This window comes from Canis lupus, chromosome 6 (genome assembly GCF_048164855.1).
Source record: "Canis lupus baileyi chromosome 6, mCanLup2.hap1, whole genome shotgun sequence".
Lineage (NCBI taxonomy): Eukaryota > Metazoa > Chordata > Mammalia > Carnivora > Canidae > Canis > Canis lupus.
The window spans coordinates 38,386,622-38,399,709 of NC_132843.1; the positions used below are offsets into that span (position 1 = coordinate 38,386,622).

A 13,088-nucleotide genomic window follows, 5' to 3' on the forward strand; every position below is an offset into this window, starting at 1 on the left:
CATGACGCACGAATTTTCCCTCACCAGACACCAAACCTGCTGGTGCCAGGATTTTGGAATTGCCAGCCTCCAAAACTATGATAAATGCATTTAGGTTGTATATATGCCATTGATCCATGGTATTTTGTTATGGCTGCCCAAAGGGATAGCTTTTTTCTGTCGCTTTCTAAGCTCCTTCTGCTACTTCATCTTGTTCTATGTCCCTTATAACGGCACCTATTCCTCAGAGTTCATCTTCTCTTCTGACCATATGCTCTTCCTGGGAAATCTTATCTGGTTCCAAAATTTCAATGACCAACCATATGCTGATAATTCCAAATTTTTATTTCCAGTCCTAATCTTCCAGTTGTACTTTAGAGCCCTATTTCCAATTACTAACATTCGCCCAGATGCACCATAGGTGAGTCACACTAAATGTATCCAAAACTGAATTCATCATCTTCCTCTTTTTCTTTTTCTATGTTTTCTATCCATCTAGCTGCCAAAGCTAGAAATGCCTATGTCTAAATCCTTCACTTTTCCCCAACCCACTAGGCATCAAATCTAAGTCTACCTCCAAAATAATCTTCCAGGGATCCCTGGGTGGCTCAGCAGTTGAGCACCTGCCTTCAGCCCAGGGTGTGATGCTGGAGTCCCACATCGGGCTCCCTGCATGGAGCCTGCTTCTCCCTCTGCCTATTCATTCATGAGAGGCAGCGAGAGAGAGAATGGCAGAGACACAGGCAGAGGGAGAAGCAGGCTCTATGCAGGGAGCCCGATGTGGGACTCCAGGATCACACCCTGGGCTGAAGGCAGGTGCTCAACTGCTGAGCCACCCAGGTGTCCCAACGTCATTTTCTTAGTGTTATTTAACTTCATGTGACTAGATCTTACTATCATAATTTAAATTGTTTAAAGTAGAGATGATATATAATATTTCTTTGAATGTCCTACGATCCTGGTATGGTGGTAAGGGTACTCAGTAAATGTTCAATGAATGATAACAAAACACTAAGTTTTTCAGAGAACAACAACATACATAAACATGTATTAGATGAGGGGGAAAATAGTAATATGGTTATATAATATAGTGAAAAGGAGTTTTCCATTTTTAGAAACAAGACTGACAAATATGAGACCAGAAATAAAGTTACTATGAAAGTCATATTATGGGATGCCTGGGTGGCTCAGCTTTTGAGCATCTGCCTTCGGCTTGGGGCATGATCCCGGAGTCCCAGGATCGAGTCCCACATCAGACTCCTCATGGGAAACCTGCATCTCCCTCTGTCTGTGTCTCTGCCTCTCTCTCTGTGTGTCTCTCATGAATAAATAAAATCTTAAAAAAAAAGTCATATTATATGATAATGACAAAACATGATAACAAAAATAGGTAACATTAAGTATTGAATGAATATATTCCAAGCATTGAGGTAAAACATTATCTCATTTAATTTGGACAGTAACCCTTTGAGGGTCAGGCTCCCTGCAGGGAGCCTGCTTCTCCCTCTGCCTGTGTCTCTGCCTCTCTCTCTCTCTATGTCTCTAATTAATAAATGAATAAAATCTTTAAAAAAATTGTTAAAAAAAATAACTCTTTGAGGTAGATACTATCATTATCCCTATTTTAGAGACAAGGAAACATAGACACCCATTCAGTAACTTGCCTTTTTTTTTTTTTTTTTTTTTTTTTTTTTAGTAACTTGCTATTAAGTGACGTAGGATTCAACCCTGGTCCAGGAATATTTAGGAATATGTACTTCCAGATGGAATTTGAGCTTCATTTTCAAATACCCAATTTGGACTACAAAGAATTTTTTTTAATAATAAATTTATTTTTTATTGCTGTTCAATTTGCCAACATACAGAATAACACCCAGTGCTCATCCCGTCAAGTGCCCCCCTCAGTGCCCGTCACCCATTCATTCACCCCCACCCCCCGCCCTCCTCCCCTTCCATCACCCCTAGTTCGTTTCCCAGTTAGGAGTCTTTATGTTCTGTCTCCCTTTCTGATATTTCCCACACATTTCTTCTCCCTTCCCTTATATTCCCTTTCACTATTATTTATATTCCCCAATACAAAGACTTTTTAAACACGTTCTGTACTTAAATTTAGACGCCAATGTCTCAGGGGTGATAATATGTTCTTTGGAGAGTTGTTTACCTTAATTTCTCCATATCGAAAGGGATTTTGTACATCTCGAGCCAAAATAGTACTGTTCCCCCTGACCTGACCAGCAGTCACTACTCCTTTAGTGGTCACCATGGCCACTGTTTCATTAGAAGAAGTCCAAGTGAAGTTGCCACTGCCACCCTCTACCTGTGAAAAAATACAATTTTATATTTAACTGCCAAAGGAGGAAAATGAAATTTAAGTAAAGATGTAAAATCTGATGAAATAAGAAATAATAATAATAGCAAATAAGATAATAATAAAACTATATAACAAATTATTTCTGGACACATTAAGAAGTTGTGATGCAGGCAGCCCAGGTGCCTCAGCGGTTTAGTGTCACCTTCAGCCCAGGGCCTGATCCTGGTGACCTGGGATCAAGTCCCACATCGGGCTCCCTGCATGGAGCCTGCTTCTCCCTCTGCCTGTGTCTCTGCCTCTATCTCTCTCTCTGTGTCTCTCATGAATAATTAAATTAAAAAATCTAAAAAAAGGGCAGCCCCGGTGGCTTAGCGGTCTAGCGCCACCTTCAGCCCAGGGCGTGATCCTGGAGACCCGGGATAGAGTCCCACGTCAGGCTCCCAGCATGGAGCCTGCTTCTCTCTCACTCTTTCTCTGTCTCTGTATCTCTAATAAATAAAAAAATATTTTTAAAAAAATCTAAAAAAAAAAAAAAAAAAAGCTGTGATGCTGGGATGCCTTGCTGGCTCAGTTGGAAGAGCATGTGACTCTTCATCCTGGGGTCGTAAGTTTGAGCCCCACATGGGGTGCAGAGATTACTCAAATGAATTAAACTTTTTAAAAAGCTGTAGTGCAACAGTAAAGTAGCTAAATGGGCAAGGGAAATACTGGAGGTAGGTTATGTAATTGGCAGTATCACAAAATGTCAAAAAGAGCACAAGGGAGCTTGACAAAAACTTTACAAAAGTCACAAGTAAAGGATACATGGAAGAGAGAGAAAGTACAGCAAGTCTTGTTACAATGATACTATTCAAGACTATGACTTGGTTATCAACAGAAACTGAATTAGGATTAGGGAAAAATAAAAATTAACATTAACCAAATTTCAATAAATTAAGATAACAGAGAAACTGACTTATCTTTTTGTAAATTCTCATATAATAGGACACCATACCTGTACTTTATAACGATACAACATTCCCATAGGATGATGAGGAAATGCCAGAAAGTTGGGTGTAAGCTGGATGGGAAAATAAATCTTCACTTCTTGCTGATGTATGATTGGAAATTTTACAGGCTGAATATTTTTATTCTATAAGAGCAGGGGAAAAAAGGAGCAAAACAGATTTTATAAGGACTTTTTATAATCCACATTCATATTCAAAGCATCAGCAAAACGGTGTGCTAATGAATTATTCAACCAGTTTCTTTCTATAAAAGAAGTAAATAAATGTTCCTATTCATTAAAGAAGCATAGCTATTTTGGTTAAACAATAATGAGGGGCTCCTGGTTGGCTCAGTTAAATATCTGACTCTTGATTTTGGCTCAGGTCATGATCTCAGGGTTGTGAGACTGAGCCCTGCCTGCTGTGTTCCATGATCAGCAGGGAGTCAGTTTCTCCCTTTCTCTCTGCCTCTCCCCCGACTCATATACCCTCTCTCAAATGAATAAATAAAATCTGAAAAAGAAAAGAACCGGAGCATTTGGGTGGCTCAGTTGGTTAAGCATCTGCCTTTGGCTCACATAAGCCCTGCACTGGGCTTCCTGCTCAGTGAGGATTCTGCTTCTCCCTCTCTCTTTACCATTCCCCCTGCTTCTGCTCTCTCTCCCCCAAATAAATAAACAGAATCTTGTGGGAGGAAAAAAAGAAAGCTAAAAACTTGTCCATCAAAGGAGTGTATCATTGGGCAGCCTGGGTGGCTCAGCGGTTTAGCGCCACCTTCAGTCCAGGGCCTGATCCTGGAGACATGGGATCAAGTCCCACGTCAGGCTCCCTGCATGGAGCCTGCTTCTCCCTCTGCCTGTGTCTCTGCCTCTCTCTCTCTCTCTGTGTCTCTCATGAATAAATGAATAAAATCTTAAAAAAAAAAAAAGGAGTGTATCAAGAAAATGATAAGTGTAGTGCCTGGCTGGCTCAGTTGGTAGAGTGTGCAACTCATGATCTCAGGGTTTGAAGGTTTGAACTTCACTTTGGGTTTACAGATTACTTAGAATATTTTAAAAATGTAAAAAAAAAAGTGAAAACATAACCTATAGAATGGGAGAAAATATTCATAAATTGTATATCTGATAAGGGTCTAGTATCCAGAATATATAAAGAACTCTTACAACTCAACAACAAATAGACAATCAAACTAAATTAAAAAATGGGCAAAGATTTTTTTTTTAAGATTTTACTTATTTATTTGAGACACACAGAGAGAGAGAGCACGAGCAGGGGGAGGGGCAGAGGTAGAGGGAGAAGCAGACTCCTCGCTGAGCAGGGAGCCTGACACGGAGCTCCATCCCAGGACCCTGAGCATGACCTGAGCTGAAGGCAGACACTCAATGGACTGAGCCACCCAGGTGTCCCAGCAAAGATCTTGAATAGATATTTCTCCAAAGGAAATACATATGGCCAATAAGAACATGAAAAGATGGTCAAAATCATTAGTCATTAGGGAAATGCAACTCAAAATCTCAATGAGATACCACTTTAGGATGTTTGTAATAAAAATTTTAAAAGAAAACGGAGGGCAGCATGGGTGACTCAGCGGTTTAGCGCCACCTTCAGCCCAGGGCCTGATCCTGGAGACCCGGGATCAAGTCCCACATCAGACACCCTGCATGGAGCCGGTTTCTCCCTCTGCTTCTGCTTCTGCCTGCCTCATTCTCTCTCTCTCTCTCCCCATGTCTCTCATGATAAGTAAAATCTTAAAAAAAAATAAAAGAAAACTGAAAAGAACAAGTGTTGGCAAAGATGTGGAGAAACTGGAGCCCTTGTACACTGCTGGTAGAAATGTAAAATATTCAATTACTATGAAAACAGTCTGGCAGATCCTCAAAAAGTCAAATTATATAATGTTAGCAATTCCACTCTTAGGTATATTCTCAAGAGAACTGAAAACATGTTCATACAAAAACCTGTACATGCAGGTGCCTGGGTGTCACAGTTGGTTAAGCATCTGACTCTAGGTTTTAGCTAAGGTCCTGATCTCAGGGTTTTGAAATTGAGCCCTATGTTGGGCTTGTCGCTCAGTGCAGAGGCTGCTTAAGACTGTCTCTCCTTCTCCCTCTGCTACTCCCCTCCTCTCTCTCTGTCTCTCAAATAAGTAAAATCTGGGACACCTGGGTGGCTCAGGTTGTAATCCTGGGGTCCTGGCATCAAGTCCTGCATTGGACTCCTCGCAGGGAGCCTGCTTCTCCCTCTGCCTATGTGTTTGCCTCTCTCTATGTCTCTCATGAGTAAATAAATACAATCTTTAAAAAATAGATAAATAGATATATTAACCTTTTGGATTATCAGACTAGAAAGTACTCTTTGTAAGCCTGACAACACATGGAAATGTACACATGAAATAATTTTTTAAAGGAGCCTCTAATGGTGTATATATACACAATGACCACAAATGCAGGCATGAGCAATAACAAAGATTGCAAAAGAAAATCTGTACAGGTATTAACTACCAAATGTACTGTTTATCAGATACCAAATGTATCTGTTTATCACTGATAAAAGTGAAAAAAAAATCTTTTTTATGAAAGATAAAGGTGAAATATGCCATGTATCTGCTCACAAATCAAGAAGTCAGCCAAGCTTCATCAGTGTTCTTGGGATTCAAATGTTTTGAGCCTTTGAATTCCTACCTGGTAAATGATGGAAGTCAGGGATGCATTTATCACCACGACACCACTCTTCACAGCTTTTACTACATGGTAAGATCCATTCACAGTAGTTAGCTGCTCTTCAAAGTACTCCCTTAGGAACTGGCACATAATCCTGAGATTCTGAAAATCAGCCCAACAGCAACACAAAACTGAGAAGATTTTTTTCCCCCTAAAGTCATCGTAATCTGAAAGCATTTTAAAAAATAAAAAGTATAGCTATGCACTCTGGGGATAAATAAAAACAAAACCTTTGCTCTCCTCATGGAAATTCTAAGTTGGAAAGATATAATTTTAAAATAGTACTTGAAAGATCCATTAATGGCAAGTAAGCAGAAACAGAGTCTATGTTTATATAAATTTTGTTATAATTTTTGCCATTCCATAAGTTGACATTTTTCAGGGAAGAAAACCCAGAAGAGTGCTAGAGAGAGTTAGTGAAGCACTGTTACTCTTGAGGCTCCACTGCTCTTTTTTTTTTTTAAGATTTTATTTATTTATTCATAGACACAGAGAGAGAGGGGCAGAGACACAGACAGAGGGAGAAGCAGGCTTCATGCAGGGAGCCCGACGCGGGACTCGATCCCGGGTCTCCAGGATCACACCCCAGGCTGCAGGCGGCGCCAAACCGCTGCACCACTGGGGCTGCCCTCCACTGCTCTTAACACTGCCACAGAGAGGTGGCCAGCTCTGAGGGAGTTCTAGAATGAGACACCCTCCCAAGTGTTTTGGCCTTCTCTTCAACTCTTTTCTATTATTCTGACCAAACTATATATCTTACTTCTGGTTTAGTTTTCCTCATGGACAGAACTATTTAATAACCATAATAAAGTATTAAATTTAATAAAATCTGGAAACAAAATAAAAAAAGCCTTTCTAGCCAGAGAGAAGCCCTTCAAGAAGTTATCCATATACGGGGCTAGGAAAATACGAGACACTCACATCTGAAATATAGACCTTTGTACTGCTTTTATCAAACACTTCTACTGTAATGACATACACCTGTCCCACCTCTAGACTCCAGCGGTCTCCAGGTTGAACTGTGAAACCTGTACACAAATCAAGAAACAAAAATATCAGAAGAGGCCAAGAATTTTCTACAATGAGTTATAAAATACAAATTTATAAAAACTATTGAATGAGCAAAACTTGCTAACAGATGGAGATGGTTTCCAAAGTTGACCTTTTAGTTTCCTCCATCAAATTGAATAATTTGGGATTCTAAATATACTGGCTTAACTTAGTTCATCTCAGGTATAAAGAAACACTCTCACATCTGTATACAAAACAAACCACAGTTTTGCTCATTCCTTTTAAAAAAATATTTTTTAAAGATTTTATTTATTCATGAGAGACAGAGAGAGAGAGAGAAAGAGAGAAAGAGAGAGAGGCAGAGACATAGGCAGAGGGAGAAGCAGGCTCCTTGCAGGGAGCCCTATGTGGGACTCGATCCCAGGACCCAAGGATCAAGCCCTAAGCCGAAGGCAGACACTCAACCACTGAGTCACCCAGGCGTCCCTTTTAATTTTTTATTTAAAGATTTTATTTATTTGCGAGAATTTTGCTCACTCCTAATGTGTGAGATTCTGGCTTCTTTCAGTCAAACTAATTTCATATGACCTAAGGACATTAGTATTCTTTTTTCTTTGTATAACGTCTCTTTCTAACCCAACATTGCATCACATAGATCTTCATATTTTTTCCACAATCTGTTTCAAGAGGTTTCACTCCTGCAAACTGCGTATAATCACAACAATGCGAGAAAACATGTCAAAGGAAGGTTAAATTTGAAGGTTCAAGAAGCACTCTAGTTTCTAATGCACTCATTTTAATGAAATAGTTTAAGCTATTCAGCTTTCTGAAAATCATGATCTAAAAATACCTAAAAATCCAAGGGCGCCTGGGTGGTTTGGTCAGTTGGGTGACCAAATTGATTTCAGCTCAAGTCATGATCTCAGGGTTGTGGATTGAGCGCCAAGTGAGGCTCCACACTAGGTGTGAAGTCTGCTTAAGCCTCTCTCTCCTCTCTCTCTCTGTCTCTCTGCCCTTCCTCTCCCCCAACCTCTAAAAAAAAAAAAAAATATATATATATATATATATATATATATACCTAAAAATCCAGGCTCTACGACATATATGGTGCAATTTGGGAGTCCAGACACAGATCGCATATGTACATCTTAACTTTTGTTTAAGGAAGTTACATGAACCAGAGTTGAGTAAAAAGAGAAATGTGAGTTACCAAAGAAAAAAATAATAAATGCACAAACAGAAACAAACAAAAATCTTATCTTTTATTATCCTTTGGAAACCAAAAACTTAAGTGTGTACACTTCTGAGAAAAGTCTGAGGGACTGACTCCATCATAACAGGAATCAGGTACTCTTGAATTTCAAATTTAAGGAGAATGGAATGATTGAAAAAAGATCGTGCTCCATGGTTTCAGTATTCATTTAGCTATAGAACCCTTTCTGTAAGTAAATTCTTACATAAGGGGCGCATTATGGAAAGCAGGACAAAGTGGCATCACTCTGGCTGTTGAAATGAATATGGTAATGAAGAGGAGGGAGGGCCATGACTTACCATCCAGCCCAGCAATTTGCCTCCGGCTTTGTAGACAGTTATAAAATTCATGAGCTGACTTTCCATTATCTATGGTAAATATTATTACCAAAATGTTTTCTCTTTACCATGAAAGATACTCCTACTTACTTATACCATACTACCCCCATCTCTGCAGTTAAATTCTAGCAAAAATACAAATTTATTGTTTTTTTTAATTTATTGTTTTTGTCCTATACAGAATCTAAGTACGAATATACTTCCATCTCTAAAATAGTGTATCCAAAGGCTTAGAAGAAATATATAAAAATATATATATAAAAAGTAAAAAAATATATATATAAAAAGAAGAAATAGATAACTGAGATGACTGAACAGAAAATATTCATTCAAAGTACATTAATTTAGGAGTTGTAGTAATTCAGTCATGTGTTAGATTACAATTTATCACTACATCATCCATTGTGATAATGGAAGATATTATTTAATCCACTGGAGTGATCAAACTTTAAAACTGTCTCAATATTCCAAATGAGATATTGATACACATATAGTTTATATGTCAATTAAAGATTACTTTTATCTAGTCATTAAAGACTGTACAGACACCTCTGTGCCAATCTAGGTTTGGTTCTGATATGTACTCTAATGTAACATTCATAAAATATAAGAGCTACAAATAAATTCAGAGATACAACATTCCCTCCATTTTACAGAGGTAGAAACAGATCTTGATAGATCTCTAAGCGAATTCATTAATCCTCTGTCAGAGTAAGAGAGCTTCCTCCTTATCCTTTCCACCTGTTTTGAATCTCATTTTCTTTTGCCCTTCAGAAGCCTTGTTCCATCAACTGACCCTCCTTTCCCCATCTTTCTGTTTACCTTACATTCAAGTCTGTTTTATCTTTAAAAAGTTCTCATGTCTTGGGGTACCTGGGTGGCTCAGTTGGTTAAGCGACCAACTCTTGATCTCAGCTCAGGTTGTGACTTCAGGGTTGTGAGACAAGAGCCCTGCCACATGGGCTCCGCACTCAGCCAGGTCTACTTAAGATTCTTTCCCTCAGGCAGCCCTGGTGGCGAAGTGGTTTAGTGCCGCCTACAGCCAGGGTGTGATCCTGGAGACCCAGGATCAAGTCCCGCATGGAGCTCCCTGAATGGAGCCTGCTTCTCCCTCTGCCTGTGTCTCTGCCTCTCTCTGTGTCTCCATGAATAAAATCTTAAAAAAAAAAAAAAAAAAAGATTTTCTCCCTCTCCCTCTGCCCTTCCCTCCTGCTTGTTTTCTCTCTCTCTGTCTCTCTCAAATAAATAAATAATATTTTTTTTAAGATTTTATTTATTTATTCGTGAGAGAGAGAGAGAGAAAGACAGAGGCAGAGAGAGAAGTGGGCTCTATGCAGGGAACCCGATGTGGGACTGGATCCTGAGAATCCAGGATCACGCCCTGAGCCAAAGGCAGATGTTCAACCACTAAGCTACCCAGGCGTCCCAATAAAATAAAATCTTGAAAAAAAAAAAAAGAGAATTTCTCTTTTTCCATATGAACCTTAAAAGCTGGCATTATAGTCTTTGGTCCTCTTCTCCTCTCACTCTATATACTCTCCCTAAGTGATTTTTGTTAACAGTAACCATTCAACTATCACCTATCTATAAACTGATAACTCTCAAGTATCTATCTTTATCCTGAATCTTTCTCCTTCAGATGCATAATAAAAATATCTGCTGAGGACACCTGGGTGGCTTACTTGGTAACACATCTCCCTTTGGCTCGGGTCATGATCCCGGGGTCCTGGGATTGAACCCCAGTTGGGCTCCCTGCTCAGTGGGGAGCCTGCTTCTCCTGCTCCCTCTGACCCTCCCCTGACCTTGTGCTTTCTCGGGCACTCTCTGTCTCAAATAATTTTTTTTTAAATAAGTCTTTAAATTTATTTTTATTTTTTAATTTTTTTATTAAGGATTTTTGTTTGTTTATTCATGAGAGACACACACAGAGAGAGAGAGAGAGAGAGAGAGAGAGAGGCAGAGACACAGGCAGAGGGAGAAGCAGGCTCCATGCAGGGAGCCCGACACAGGACCCGATCTCCACATCTGGGATCACACCTTGAGCCAAAAGCAGACGCTCAACCATTGAGTCACCCAGGCGTCCCTCAAATAAAATCTTAAAAAATAATAAAAATTTAAAAATAAAAATAAATATCTGCTGGCATGCCTTTCCCACAGGTACTTCAAGTTAATTTGTGAAAAACTAATCTAGTTTTCTTTTCCCTTAAACCTGCTGTTTCTCTTGTTCTCTATCCAGTCTGAACAGTGCCAGCAGTTACCCCACACTGAAGAAATTACGAATAGTCATTATCTATATTCTCAAGGAAGGCATATAAATAAATATATTTTAATATCTACTACTTTGGAATAAATAAAAAACACAACAAAGTCCATCTAAATCTGCCTGGGAAGGGACACCTGGGTGGCTCAACGATTAAGCGTGTGCCTTCGACTCATGGCGTGATCCTGGAGTCCTGGGATCAAGTCCCACATTGGGCTCCCTGCATGGAGCCTGCTTCTCCCATTGCACATGTCTGTGCCTTTCTCTCTCTCTTTCTCTCTCTCTCTCTCATGAATAAATAAAATAAAAAATATTTTTAAAAAATCTGCCTGGGGAATTTGGAGAGTTCCCTGACCTTCAGCTGGGGCTCAAATATTAAATAACTTAGTTTGTTTTGTAGCTACTATTGTATCTGACGACCAATATCCTATGCACCTTACAATGACTATAGAACAACTCTGGACCAAAACCCTCCTTACTATGTTTTAGACGAGTACTATAACAGCTAACTAACTAACATGATTATACAAGAAATACTGTCTTTTCCAGCCTACTGGGTGCTACATGACTTCATCCCTCCCCTGCTCTGCCACCACTTCTACTTTCTTCCCCTGATTCTTGGCACTTAAGCCTCAGAGCCTCCTGTGCTCATTTTTATTTTTACTTTATTTTATTTTTTTTTTAAATTTTTTTATTTATTTATGATAGTCACAGAGAGAGAGAGAGGCGCAGAGACACAGGCAGAGGGAAAACAGGCTCCATGCACCAGGAGCCCGATGTGGGACTCGATCCCGGGTCTCCAGGATCGCGCCCTGGGCCAAAGGCAGGCGCCAAACCGCTGCGCCACCCAGGGATCCCTTGTGCTCATTTTTAAACAGGTCAGATACGTTCCTGCTTCACAATCTTGGCAACCACTACTTCATCTTCCTAGAGCTCCACCCCCAGGTATCGGCCTGACTCACTGCGGCAGTGTCTTATCAGAGAAGACTTTCCTAACAACAGCAGTCCGCATCCCCAGAGTTTAGAACAATGTTCAGCATATTGCAGGAATATCATAGATATTTGCTAAATGAATTAATTTCTTTCAGATTCAAATATCCAAAAATACTAAATACTAAATATTTCAAAATCAAACACTGAGAAATGGAGTCCAAACATTTCAATTTTCTAAGGTTTAAGTCTTTGTTCTGTTTTGTTTTCTTTGACTATAACAGAGCTCTAAATATCTCTCTTTGGTCCTTACAGAGCATGTTTAGTGAATTTTTAAAAATTACTCTCAGGGGTGCCTGGGTAGGTGAGTCAGTTAAATGTCTGCCTTTGGCTTGGGTCATGATCCCCAAGGCCCTGAGATCAAGCCCCACATCAGGCTCTCTGCTTAGCAGGGAACCTGTTCTCCCTCTTCTTCTGCCTGCTGCTCCGCCTAGTTGTGCTCTCTCTCTTATTCTCTATCATATAAGTAAATAAACTCTTTAAAACTAAATAAGTAAAATAAAAATTACTCCCAACTCAACAAATATTAATTAAGCATCTACTGCAGACAATACCACACCATCTTTTCTTAATTATTCACGTGGAAATGGGAAAGAACAAATTATTTTTTTTAAGATTTTACTTATTTATTATTCATGACAGATACACAGAGAGAGGCACAGACACAGGCAGAGAGAGAAGCAGGCTCCTCACAGGGAGCCTGATGTGGGACTTGATCCCAGGACTGGGATCATGCCCTGAGTCAAAGGCAGATGCTCAACCACAAGCCACCCAGGCGTCCTGGGAAAGAACATATTAAATAAAATTCACACAAATTTTTTCAAGTTGTTTTCCACAATCTCCTAATTATAATTTAACTGAGGTTGCAAATAAGCACTGGAGTCAACAGACCCCAAGTCTGAATTATTCTTTTCCCCATCTACCCTTTGCTAGAAATTATGACAATAATAATTTATAGTTCCATGTTAAATAAAACCTATCAAAATAAGGATAATCTTAACAAATTACTTTATCAAGTAACATGACTAGCATGTTCATGAAATATATTGGCAGCTAAAACTTGAAAAGGATACTTTTATGGACAAAGACAAGGTTAGTTTGGCCCAGGTGGACAGCAGTCACCATGGCTGTTTTCTCATCCAGTAAAGCCACTTTCCCAGAAAGAGACCCATTACATCCAGCTCTGGGGTCTTGCAATTCCAGTGTGTAGTGTTCCAGAGGAAATCCCACCTCTATAAGAC

The 13,088-nt window shown here is 39.5% G+C and overlaps 1 protein-coding gene across 15 annotated transcripts in view; it reads right to left on the minus strand.

Annotated features, from left to right (window-relative positions):
* The window catches only part of NUP210L (nucleoporin 210 like), an 82,338-nt gene that overhangs the window by 54,082 nt on the left and 15,168 nt on the right, over positions 1 to 13,088 (minus strand). For 14 of the 15 annotated variants that reach the window (XR_012032646.1, XR_012032645.1, XR_012032644.1 and 11 more), the window contains exons 7-12: positions 12,921 to 13,079; positions 8,086 to 8,154; positions 6,918 to 7,024; positions 5,958 to 6,098; positions 3,285 to 3,422; positions 2,141 to 2,296 (exon numbers count right to left, since the gene is read on the minus strand). Coding sequence is in view for 11 of the 15 variants with exons in the window: in XM_072829614.1 (XP_072685715.1) it covers positions 2,141 to 2,296; positions 3,285 to 3,422; positions 5,958 to 6,098; positions 6,918 to 7,024; positions 8,086 to 8,154; positions 12,921 to 13,079 (770 nt within the window). In the remaining 4 variants the exon portion in view is untranslated. The remainder of the gene's footprint in view (positions 1 to 2,140; positions 2,297 to 3,284; positions 3,423 to 5,957; positions 6,099 to 6,917; positions 7,025 to 8,085; positions 8,155 to 12,920; positions 13,080 to 13,088) is intronic. The other variant, XM_072829607.1, reaches the window with a different exon arrangement.